At 42.0% G+C, this 13,152-nt stretch overlaps 1 protein-coding gene and 1 long non-coding RNA gene across 5 annotated transcripts in view; one reads left to right on the forward strand and one right to left on the reverse strand.

Annotated features, from left to right (window-relative positions):
- LOC132390798 (uncharacterized) overlaps window positions 1–6,785 on the reverse strand; it is a 34,403-nt gene extending 27,618 nt beyond the window's left edge. Inside the window, exons 1-2 of the long non-coding RNA XR_009511012.1 lie at window positions 6,619–6,785; window positions 5,736–5,938 (exon numbers count right to left, since the gene is read on the reverse strand). This is a non-coding gene — a long non-coding RNA (uncharacterized LOC132390798). The remainder of the gene's footprint in view (window positions 1–5,735; window positions 5,939–6,618) is intronic.
- Window positions 6,786–7,424: 639 nt separating this feature from the next.
- Window positions 7,425–13,152, forward strand: part of klhl2 (kelch-like family member 2) — a 172,229-nt gene continuing 166,501 nt past the window's right edge. For 2 of the 4 annotated variants that reach the window (XM_059964854.1, XM_059964856.1), the window contains exon 1: window positions 7,425–7,612. In XM_059964854.1, coding sequence (XP_059820837.1) covers window positions 7,545–7,612 — 68 coding nt within the window. In that variant the 5' untranslated portion in view covers window positions 7,425–7,544. Of the gene's footprint in view, window positions 7,613–7,867; window positions 7,957–13,152 lie in introns of those variants that run through there. The other 2 variants (XM_059964857.1, XM_059964855.1) reach the window with 2 other exon arrangements.

Raw genomic sequence — 13,152 nt, forward strand, 5'->3', positions numbered from 1 at the left:
CCCCACGAGTTGGTCCCTATTCTGTGCTATACAACAGAATGACTCTGACCTGCACCCCGCACGAGCTGGTCCCTATTCTGTGTTGGACAACAGAATGATAATAATCCACCCCCAACCCCCGGGTTGGTCCATATTCTGTACTATACAACAGAATGAATCTGACCCAACCCCCCCAGAGTTGGTCCCTATTCTGTGCTGTTCAACAGAATGACACTGAACACCCTCCCCACCAAGTTGGTCCCTATTCTGTGCTGTACAACAGAATGTCTCTGATCCAACCCCCCCCAGAGTTGGTCCCTATTCTGTGCTGTACAACAGAATGAATCTGACCCAACCCCCCCCAGAGTTGGTCCCTATTTTGTGTTATACAACAGAATGACTCTGACCCCCCCCGAGTTGGTCCCTATTCTGTGTTATACAACAGAATGACTCTGACCCCCCCCCCCCGAGTTGGTCCCTATTCTGTGCTGTACAACAGAATGAATCTGACCCAACCCCCTCAAGAGTTGGTCCCTATTTTGTGTTATACAACAGCATGACTCTGACCCCCCCCTCCGAGTTGGTCCCTATTTTGTGTTGGACAACAGAATGACTATAACCCACTCCCCCCACCCCCGAGTTGGTCCCTATTCTGTGCTGTACAACAGAATGTCTCTGACCCACACCCCCCACGAGCTGGTCCCTATTCTGTGCTGTACAACAGAATGACACTGAACACCCTCCCCACCAAGTTGGTCCCTATTTTGTGCTGATCAACAGAATGACTCTGACAGCCCCCCCCCAAGTTGGTCCCTATTCTGTGCTATACAACAGAATGACTCTGACCTGCACCCCGCACGAGTTGGTCCCTATTCTGTGTTGGACAACAGAATGACAATAATCCACCCCCCAACCCCCGAGTTGGTCCCTATTCTGTACTATACAACAGAATGACTCTGACCCACTCCCCCGAGTTGGTCCCTGTTCTGTGCTGTTCAACAGAATGACACTGACCCACCCCCCACTGAGTTGGTCTCTATTCTGTGTAGGACAACAGAATGACTCTAACCCACTCCCCCCCCCCACCTCCGAGTTGGGTCCCTATTCTATGCTATACAACAGAATGACTCTGACCCGCACCCCCCACGAGCTGGTCTCTATTCTGTGTTGGACAACAGAATGAGTCTAACCCACCTCACTACCCCCAAGTTGGTCCCTATTCTGTGCTGTACAACAGAATGACTCTGACCCCCCCCAACCCCACCCCACTAATATAAACCAATTCTGTTTATGTATTTTAGTGATTTAGTGACTGTTCCTCAAATTCGCCCTGTCTGTTGGAAAGCCTCTGTTTAATAACGGCAAGGTGATCACCCCTCTCTTTTACCTAAACTCCATCCTCATTTAAGGATTCTTGCAGTATATTCTCTACATACGGCTGTGATACTCTCAGTACAATGCTCTTTCCTCCCTTGCATTCCCATCCATCACACCTGAACTTTTATATCCTGGAACATTAACCTGCTGGTCCTGGCGTCACTGTTCTGTTTCTATAATTAAAATAAATTCAGATTTCACTGCTGATCCCACATCATAATTCCATGCGTTGATCAGAGAAATCAAACTTGATTTGCAGTGACTGTTGCTGGAAACTGACAATCCAGTATTGGACTAGTAAATGGCACATTTGGAGTACACCTATTTTGATTGAACTCAGCGAGTGTGCTGGAAGAAGATGGGCAATAATGAGATTGGCTTCTTTCCCCCCAGAAGCTCATGACTTGGCAAAGTGAAATGGAGGAAGGAGACAGACACCCTAGTGAAGTTGAGGTACAAAGTGAAATGGAGGAAGGAGACAGACACCCTAGTGAAGTTGAGGTACAAAGTGAAATGGAGGAAGGAGACAGACACTCTAGTGAAGTCAAGGAACAAAGTGAAATGGAGGAAGGAGACAGACAACCTAGTGAAGTCAAGGAACAAAGTGAAATGGAGGAAGGAGACAGACACCCTAGTGAAGTCAAGGAACAAAGTGAAATGGAGGAAGGAGACAGACACTCTAGTGAAGTTGAGGTACAAAGTGAAATGGAGGAAGGAGACAGACACCCTAGTGAAGTCAAGGAACAAAGTGAAATGGAGGAAGGAGACAGACACCCACGTGAAGTCGAGGTACAAAGTGAAATGGAGGAAGGAGACAGACACCCTAGTGAAGTCAAGGAACAAAGTGAAATGGAGGAAGGAGACAGACACCCTAGTGAAGTCAAGGAACAAAGTGAAATGGAGGAAGGAGACAGACACCCTAGTGAAGTTGAGGTACAAAGTGAAATGGAGGAAGGAGACAGACACCTAGTGAAGTCAAGGAACAAAGTGAAATGGAGGAAGGAGACAGACACCCTAGTGAAGTCAAGGAACAAAGTGAAATGGAGGAAGGAGACAGACAACCTAGTGAAGTCAAGGAACAAAGTGAAATGGAGGAAGGAGACAGACACCCTAGTGAAGTCAAGGAACAAAGTGAAATGGAGGAAGGAGACAGACACTCTAATGAAGTTGAGGTACAAAGTGAAATGGAGGAAGGAGACAGACACCCTAGTGAAGTCAAGGAACAAAGTGAAATGGAGGAAGGAGACAGACACCCACGTGAAGTCGAGGTACAAAGTGAAATGGAGGAAGGAGACAGACACCCTAGTGAAGTCAAGGAACAAAGTGAAATGGAGGAAGGAGACAGACACCCTAGTGAAGTTGAGGTACAAAGTGAAATGGAGGAAGGAGACAGACACCTAGTGAAGTCAAGGAACAAAGTGAAATGGAGGAAGGAGACAGACACCCTAGTGAAGTCAAGGAACAAAGTGAAATGGAGGAAGGAGACAGACACCCTAGTGAAGTCAAGGAACAAAGTGAAATGGAGGAAGGAGACAGACACCCTAGTGAAGTTGAGGTACAAAGTGAAATGGAGGAAGGAGACAGACACCTAGTGAAGTCAAGGAACAAAGTGAAATGGAGGAAGGAGACAGACACCCTAGTGAAGTCAAGGAACAAAGTGAAATGGAGGAAGGAGACAGGCACCCTAGTGAAGTCAAGGAACAAAGTGAAATGGAGGAAGGAGACAGACACCCTCGTGAAGTCGAGGTACAAAGTGAAATGGGGGAAGGAGACAGACACCCTAGTGAAGTTGAGGAACAAAGTGAAATGGAGGAAGGAGACAGGCACCATAGTGAAGTCAAGGAACAAAGTGAAATGGAGGAAGGAGACAGACACCCTAGTGAAGTCAAGGAACAAAGTGAAATGGAGGAAGGAGACAGACACCCTAGTGAAGTCAAGGAACAAAGTGAAATGGAGGAAGGAGACAGGCACCATAGTGAAGTCGAGGTACAAAGTGAAATGGAGGAAGGAGACAGGCACCATAGTGAAGTCGAGGTACAAAGTGAAATGGAGGAAGGAGACAGGCACCATAGTGAAGTCAAGGAACAAAGTGAAATTACAAATGCAGAGGAGAATCAGAAACCAGATCACAAGATAACACCAGGAGAGAGGTGTGACCCCCACAAGAAAGTTCAAAAGTACTTCATGAGCAGGCAAAGTAGACAATAGGCCAACATCAGAGAACCAGGAGAAAAGAACAAAATAAAAGTCATAGGAATCATCCTTCTGAAGCACAAAGAAAGAATAATCCTGATGTATAAAATAATATATTACAATGTGAACAAGGAGCCAGTTGTTAATGGACCACTGCAATAATTTCCCAAAATACGTGAGGAAATGGTTTCCCAATGCTTGTTCGAAATCAGAATGATGGAAAAGATTCAGGGATTTAAAGAAAATATTGAGAACATAGTGGAATAAAACAGCTGCAGTTGCAACAGTGCTAACTGAGCCAGGCAGGAATTCTCACAGCGTATACATCACAACCACAGTGCAGTCAAGGAAACCACTCAAACTGAGTGATTGCTGAAAACCAGAATGTACATCTACAAAGAAGCTGTGAAGAGAATCAGCCAAAGTACAAGAGAATTCAATGATACAAATACAACTTCAAGTACAGAGCTAAACGTCACAACCCAGAAACTGGACAAAGAGTGGAGGTCCCTCAGCAAGGGCCCTGCCAGGATGGCTGTAGGACTGAAGAGGATAGACATAAGTGTTGGAGCAAGATCACGAAGAGTTCCAAGTATAGCAAGGGGCAAGGCGGGGTGGAGTTGAGAGGCAGAATGAAAGAGTTGACATGGAAGGTCCTAGGAAGCATCCAGAGAAGATGAACAGGAGATGCCAGACATTCACACAGTGGCCATTTTATTCAGTATCTCCTCTCCCCCCACCTTTTAAACCTCAGCTTTATTTTCTCCAGTCCTGCCGAAGGGTTTTGGCCCGAAACATCGACTGTACCTTTTTTTTCCATAGATGCTGCTTGGCCTGCAGAGTTCCTCCAGCATTTTGTATGTGTTGCTCTGAGTATATGTCATGGTCTTCTGCTGCTGTAGCCCATTCACTTTAAGGTTTGATGTGTTGTGCATTCAGAGATGCTCTTTTGTACACCACTGTTGTAATGTGTGGTTATATGAGTTACTGTTGCCTTCCCATCAGCTTGAACCAGTCTGGCCATTCTCCTCTGACCGCTCTCATTAACAAGGCTTTTTCACCTGCAGAACTGCTGCTCACAGGATGTGTTTTGTTTTTGTTTTGCTCCATTCACTATAAACTTTGGACTGTTGTGCGTGAAAATTCCAGGAGACCTGCAGTTTCTGAGATACTTTAATCAGCCCATCTGGCACCAATAACCATTCCACGGTCAAAGTCACTTAGATCACATCTCTTCCCCATTTTGACCAGCAACTGAACCTCTCGACCATGTTCATATGCCTGCTTTCATGCAATGATTTGCTGCCACATGATTGGCTGATTAGATATTTGCATTAACAAGTAGGTGTACCTAATAAAGTGGACACTGAATGTATTGGAACTGTTGAGAAGGTCTCTGAGGATTAAGGTATCTGTGATACAGATTTGTTACAGTATTTATATGGTATGTATGCCAAAATTTCTGAATATATTGAGATTTATGTGTTTGTGACTGACATGTTCATTTACTAGTGTGCAGAGGTTCTTGAAGCAAATGTCGTACAGATTTTTTTTTCTTTTTAAAGGGAAAAGCAGTGTGGTACATCAGTAATTGCTTGTACATTATTTGTTATGTCCAACTGGTTTTTAAGCTTGGTGGGGTCATTATTATCTCAGGAAGCTATGTCGGATGGTTAACTGTCACAATGCTTTAGATTCAGTTTAAAATCTCTGTCACAATAAAGATATATATTTCCTTCATGTTCGTAGTCATTGTGAGTTATGTAACTATCTACAGTATAATTCAATAACCCAAATAACATTACAGCAAGAAACCTTCTCATTCATTATTCAAAGAAAATTAGGTGGCGTGTAAAACAGGCTGCTGACTCATTATCAGTTCTTTTCACTGTTGCAAAAGACCAATTTCACCCCCAAATAATTAGATAGCAACATAATTCCCATGCCATCCTGTGATATGCCTGAAAGTTTTGTGAATCCACACAAAGAAAATATTAGGAGCTGAAATGCTGATCGCACATTTCTCTTGTCCTGGCAGCCGAAAGGGTCACTTGCTGATGCAGAACCGTGAACCACAGCATAGACATACACCTTTCCCTCTAGAGATGCCGCTGGAAGAGTAGTTTCAGTGTTCTCATTTTGTTCCAGATTTCAGCATATGTAGTCTCTTTTGCCTTGTTACTTACTTACTGCCTGTTATGCCGCTGTGAAGGCCCTCCATCTCTCTCTATCCTTGGCCATCTTCTCTACGGTGCCCCAGGTGTGCTTCAGGGTCCTCATCTCTCCCTCTGCGGTACAGCACCAAGCTGTCTTCAGTCTCCCGTGTTTCCTTTGCCCTTCAGGGGTCCAATGAAGTGCTCTCTTGATGAGAGTTGGTCTGGCTTCTCATCTTTAGGACAAGGAAAATATCCACAGCTAACTTTGAACCTGTTAGGTTTCTTGTAATTTTGAAGTTCAAAGTAAAATTTATTATTGGAGTACATACACCTCACCACATACAACCCTGAGATTCTTTTTTTGTAGGAATACTGAGCAAGTCTATAAAACAGTAACTGTAAACATCAGGAACTGTTAACTGTAAACAAACTTTGCAAATCCAGATATAAATAAACAGCAATAAATAACAAGAATGAAATAACAATATAACAGGAAGAGTTAAAGCGACACTTCAAATGAGTGTAGCTATCCCCTGTTGTTCAAGAGCTTGATGTTTGAGGGGTAGTAACTGTTCTTGAACCTGGTGGTGTGAGTCCTGAGGCACCCGTACCTTCTACCCAATGTAAAGACAGCATTCTATACGTTAAATTTAATTTCAGCAACTAATATAAAATTTCCCATTTTCTGAACCCATGCAGATTTAGTTTCATGATGTGATCAGTTGAAAATGGATGAATTGATCAAAATCTGCCCATTTTAAGCTTGTGCTAGCATTAAAAGAAATGATTTGATAAGTTTTAAAAAATAATTTCAGGTAGATGATGCACATGAGATGGCATAATGCCATTATGATCTGCAACAGCAGGAAAAAAATCAAATAGCTCCCAGATAACAACAATGAAAGATAGTTACCTGTAAAGCTTTCAGATGATTATTGGTCTACAATTCCTCCTGGATAGTACTCCTCCAATTCCAGACCCAAGTGCACCCCAATTTCTTTCACCTATTTAGGCACTAACGTCTGGAATTCCCTCCTTAAATCTTGTCTTTCTACCTGTGCCCCTTCAAGTCTACATCATAAAATCTACCTCGGCAGCAACATATTTGGTTATCTTTTCTTTTATCTGCTCAGATGGCGGAGCTGGGCTGACAACGGTCCAGTGGAGCACAAAGGTACGATGTGTAGTCTAAACTTGCAAAATCAGTGCAATTTGTCATTGCTATCAATAGCATCAATAAAAATAGTTGCTACGGAAACAGGGTCAATCGCAATGGCATTAACAACTAAATTAATGAAATAGCGCACGTTACGGGCAGGCATAATGAGCATAGCGACGGGCAAAATTTCACGTAACGACAATCTGGGTGATTTCACTCGATCACTGCGGATTATTTAAATAGGGATCTGTGTTTCAGGTTGCATGTTCTTTGTAAAGTACACGGCTTTAAATATTCGGTGCAGTTCGATACTGAGTGCCAGGAATGTCCGAAAGGCAGAGATTTCATGATACTGAAACACTTTCAATAAATCGCATACTGTCAGTGTGTTTTCACCTGGGCTTTCAACGCAGGATGGTCGTTACCTGTAAAATAAATCACTTTGGACATTGGGAGCAGAATTGCGAATAAAAGTTGGATGTGGGAAGTGCCGGGTGGAGGACGAGGAGCATTGTGGGAGGTTGTGTTTGCAGGATGCGCCGCCTCTCCTGCCTGCCTGCGAGGGTGGCGGACGGGCACCCCCTGCATCGCATAGGGACAATGGAGCGGCGCTAGGATGGACAGGCATCGCGCTCGTTCCTGAGTGGGACGGGCAGCCACGGCGCGCGCTCCACACTGGAATGGTGCAGGGCGCCGTGTTAGCTTTGCGCACTCGGCAACAGGCGGAGACAATGGAGATACAGCAAATGTGAGTGAGTGTGTCGCCTGCAGCGTGGGCTCGGCCACCAGGAAGGGAAAGCCAGTGCTGGAACAACAGGTGGCTCCTCCAGCCGGGGGAGACCCCGGTTAGGGAGATACGCGTGGTCTTGGCTTTTCAACAGAGAGGAATCTCGAGAGAGCCGCAGGCTGGTTGACTAGTAGAATGGCAATGCAATTGCCCCAAGATTTTAGGATTTAATGTATAAAGTATACGTAGAAGGCGAAGAGAGGTAAAATTAAGCTTAGAACGAAGGGTCGAATTCCAAAGGAAATTTTATTTTCTATTTGTTTAGGGACACTTTTCTCCATGGATGTACAACAGCCGTTGCTATGGTGAATATTTTGTTGCACGTGCATAGTTCTGTTTGTTGAACAATATTTAAGGGTTATATGCTAAAATTGATTCAAATTTGGGATGCAGGGTTACGAACTACGCTTTTTTTCACCAGGTTCATGAGTGAAATTGAATATTGACGTTGAAAAGGGGCACACCTTTTTTTGGGAGAAGATTATTTTTATACTGTGACTGCATTGTGTTTTGTTTTGCAGTGTTGATTTTTGGCATTTGCGAATATTATAACTTAATGCAGCTAGACTCTGAATTTGTGTGGTTTGTTATTCAGTCTTTTTGAGTAAGAAACACGTGTTTTACCTGAACATTGAGGAATTAATGGAAGTAATTTCAGTTATGATAAAACAGGAGGAATGTTGGCATAATTATCTCTGTTGTTTGATTCTATCCCCCCACCCCACCGTACATTTTATACTTTACATAATATAAATCGTTTTGCAGCCTGCCGATCTGCTTTCCCTCCTTTTCCTCTCTCTCTCTGAGTTCTCATTTGATTTATCCCAAACTTGTGATTTTTTGTGATATAGTTTAAATGGAAGAGAGCAACAAATAGAATTCTGAGAATGTAATTTCTAAACTTTTGTACCTCGGGTATCTTATGATCTGAAACAATTGTCCATAGCTTACAAGGAGGCCAGCTTTTTGGACTTTTAAGGAATGATTTTTTTTAATTGGTTGTAATTTGTGCAAATCAAGATCAATCTCATTATCTTGTGTTTTTTTTTTAAATAGCTGAATATGAAAATTACTTCTGTCCCAAATTTAAGGAGAATTTTTCAGGATATGAATCTATTTGTTTGCCCACAAAGCTTGGCCTTTATTTTTTTTGTAGAGTGGGTGTAAAATTCTATTGCGTTCTTCTCTTGCATCTTGTTTGTTAGTTAGTCACTTTAATACAAATACTACCTAACTCACCACTTTTGTAAGACTGAATAACTAAAACATGTAAGATGAGTATCAAATGTGTAAAAATTGTTTTGTCAGGAACCACTCCCTTGTAATTAATTGGGAACATCTTTTTAATTTATAGATGTGACTGTTGATGTTGCAATTGAAGGGATTTTGGCAAGTTGTTAATTTGCTATGAATTGTTTTTGGACATTGGGATCCAGTTGCAAAACTAAAATGCCTTTATATCAATGTGACCTACAAGTGACTTGAAGCAAGATTATGTTAAAAGCATCACAGCTCCATAGGTTCAGATTATTCTGCCTATGTACTGGATGCAATAGAAATGCAGTGTTGTGTCAGACACGCTTTGTGTCCATTTCGTTTGATGGTTTTCAAAGTATTCATCTAATTTAATTTCTTCTATTATAATCTGACTTGTGTTTTGCAATGTAGTCTATGCCATGAATAAATATGCTCATGACTGTAATAGCAAGATGGCAGGAAGAACTTGGTATCTTAGCTGGGCATCATGCTGAGGCTTAAACCAGTAATTTACTAGCAGACAAATATACATTTCATTTTAATATGTTGTACTTAATGTCACCATTTGTATGCAGAAGAGCAAACTGCAGAAGGACAGTATCTGTTTCAGAGCAAACTTGATGGGCTAATTCTACTCTTGTGTCTTGTGGATATCTACTGAATTCATATTGGTTGGTTAGACATTCATAACTACGTGGCCTTGCAGATAAAGACCTCTGAAAGAAGGGCAATTATTTTTCTGCTCTAAAAGCAAGCTTAAAATCTTCATTGGTGTTCAGTTATAAATTTTGACCATGATTCATCCCATATTAATTCTAAGAATATATTAAAAAAAGGTGGTACAGTGAAATAACTAGAAAAGTGCCAAGAGCCTGACCACGGCACTGTCTGTATGGAGTTTGCACAATCTCCATATGACTTTGGGTTTTCTCCTGGTCACTCTGGTTTCCCCTTGGATCATGAAAAGTGAAATTTGATACTCTGAGACTGGCTTCTATGACGTGTGCCTGGCTTGTAAGTCACAGCGTGATGGAGCAAAACGTCACAGAAATAGACCTTTGCCCAGCTAGTCCATGCTGACCACAGTGCACAGTGACAAAAGCACCTCTCAATTTCCTGCATTTGGCCCATGTCCTCCCCTCCATGTACCGATCCAAGTGTTTCTTAAATGATACTATTATACCTGCCTCTGGAAGCTCACTTCATTTACCTACTGCCCCTTGGGTCATTTCTAAATTTCTCTCCTCTCCTCTTAAACATCTGCCCCAAGTTTTGGTTGTAGGGGAAAGACTTGGCATCCAACTTACTTATGTGTCTCATAATGTGAAATATTTCCATTAGGACACCCCTCGTTCTTGTACATTCCAAGGAAGAAAGAGCTAGCTTGGCCAACCTTGCCCCATGCCTCAGGCCCAGTAATACTGGCAACATCTTTGTAAATCTTTTCTGCACTTTACAGTTTAACCTATAACAGGGTAACCAAAACTGAAGCATAATGACTCCACTCCAATACTCATTGTTCTGTCAGATGAAGGCCAGCACGTTAATGCCTTTATCGTCACCCAGTCTACCTGTGGTGCTCCTTTCAACTAACTCTGCACCTGTACTCCAAGGTTTCTCTGTTCCATTATGTTCCCTGGAGCCCTACTATCTATGGTACGAGTCCTAAGCTGATTTGACTTTGCAGGTAGAGTGGTGGACTGTATGGAAGTTGATGAGAATATCAGATGGAATGAGTGTAAATGACTAGTTGATCCTCAGTGGGCTGAAAGGCTCGTTTTTGTAATCTCTCTGATGTGACTTGCTGTTTTTTTTATTTGCTGTTCTCTGTGAGCCATCATTCTGATGTCATGGTTTAATCTCATCTATGTGTTAGTATTTTCAACTCCCAATAACAAAGGAACATAAATTGGCGATGATATTTTTATCTGTTCTCTTTTTTGGGGGGGGGGGGGGCTTGGGGATTTGTCATGAAACTTCCCACACTTATGCTTGGAGGCATTTGTATTCAAACGTCACTAGTTAACAGAGATCTTGCAACTGATTCAGAATGTACTAGCGTCAGACCCACTTCTTAACTTGGATAATGGAGAAACAGGTACTCCAGTCCAACTTGTCTATGTTGACTATGATGTATATCTAAGCATTTGTCCACGTTTGGCCCATATTCCTTTTAAACCTTTCCAGTCTATGTATTTGTCCAAATGTTATCTAATTCTTGTTACTGTAGTTCCCTCAACCACTTCCTCTGGCAGATAGTTCCATATATGTCATGTCAAGTCACTTTTTATTGTCATTTCGACCATAACTGCTGGTACAGTACACAGTAAAAACTAGACAACATTTTCCAGGACCATGGTGCTACATGACACAATACAAAAACTACACTGAACTATGTAAAAACAACACAGAAAAATCTACACGAGACTGCAGACCTACCCAGGACTGGATAAAGTGCACAAAACAGTGCAGGCATTACAATAAATAATAAACAAGACAATAGGCACAGTAGAGGGCAGTAAGTTGGTGTCAGTCCAGACTCTGGGTATTGAGGAGTCTGATAGGTTGGGGGAAGGAACTGTTACATGGTCTGGTTGTGAGACCCCGAATGCTTCGGTGCCTTTTCCCAGACAGCAGGAGGGAGAAGAGTTTGTATGAGGGGTGTGTAGGGTCCTTCATAATGCTGTTTGCTTTGTGGATGCAACGTGTAGTGAAAATGTACATACTGGCGGGAAGAGAGACCCCGATGATCTTCTCAGCTGACCTCACTATCCGCTGCAGGGTCTTGCAATCTGAGATGGTACAATTTCCAAACCAGGCAGTGATGCAGCTGCTCAGGATGCTCTCAATACAACCTCTGTAGAATGTGGTGAGGATGGGGGTTGGGAGATGGACCCACTGTATGTACCACTTTTACAGTGAAAGTTTTGGGTGCTGTTTAAAATCTTTTACTTTGAACATTCAATACACTAAGACCTTCACCAATTGTCAATCTTCTTGGCTTGGAATGTTGATCATGGTTTAATTTGGATCAGAATTTATGTGGAAATAGGCCAGTTCAATTAAATTTTAATGTGATTGACAGTGCTCATTCATACTGCTGAGATTAAACCATGCCACCAGAACAATAGCTTGCACAGAACAGCAGAAAGAAAGTGCGATGGTAGTATTGAGAATGTACATGTCGATAAGAACAGAAGTCAAATTGTGGACCATGTCCTCTGTTTTTTTTCCTTCCTTTCATTGACATGTCATCATATACCTTCAAAAGAGGTTTGGCATCGGAGATGCAAGAATGACATGCACTTCAGCACAGACATCAGAGGACTTTCTTACTTTTGCTAACTATGAGCTGATAATTGAGAGCTAGGAAAGGGACTTTAAAAACAGGACTTGCTTTGTGTTTGTCAACTTGTTATTACTTCCAGTGTCACACGGTTACAAGCATAGTAGTAGGAAGATAATGCAAAGGAAAGTGTAATTGGAGGTAACAGGATCAGAACAAATACAGATGATGGAAATCCAGAACAAAATCAGAAAATGGAGGAAACATTTGGCAGGTCAGGTGCATCTGTTGGAAGAGAAGCAGACTAAACGTGTTGGATCAAGGTCCAGAATTGGGAAAGTTGGCTTTAGTTTGCCAAGGTGGCAAGAGGACTAGATAGGACAAAATGAATATTCGTGATATTCGTGATGGGTGAAGCTAGGTCAATGGAAAAAGTTAAATGGTGAAATGATTTTTGGTGATGCTTATAGTAGAAACATGGATACTCTGTTGTGAGCAACATGTAGTGCAGAGAAAGCTCTACGAATCAGGAACAGTTTCTTTTCTCTGTCATCAATTTCTCATTAGTCCATTCTTCATTCTTCCTTTTTATTTGCACTATTTGTTCATTTTACAATGTATAATTTTATAGCTATGCTCTGAACTGCTGCCACCAGATGACAAATTTCACTTTATATAAGACAGTGATAAACCTGATCTACCTGCCCCCATTAGGCCACTTTTAGCCTGGGAATTTGTCCTATCATTAGATATGATAGTGACTTTGATCATGATTTTGATCATGATAATGATCTTCATTAAAAAGAAAAGCACATCAAAGGTAGAAAAAAAGGCAAACATCAAAATGGAGAGAAAATTTGCAAGAAAATAGATTATATGTCTGTTGGTTGACCAAAGTTAGAATCTGAATATAGGGATGGTTGGTATATAGGATGGTCATTGGGCAGTGTGGTAGTGT

Source organism: Hypanus sabinus, chromosome 3 (assembly GCF_030144855.1).
Source record: "Hypanus sabinus isolate sHypSab1 chromosome 3, sHypSab1.hap1, whole genome shotgun sequence".
Taxonomy (NCBI): domain Eukaryota; kingdom Metazoa; phylum Chordata; class Chondrichthyes; order Myliobatiformes; family Dasyatidae; genus Hypanus; species Hypanus sabinus.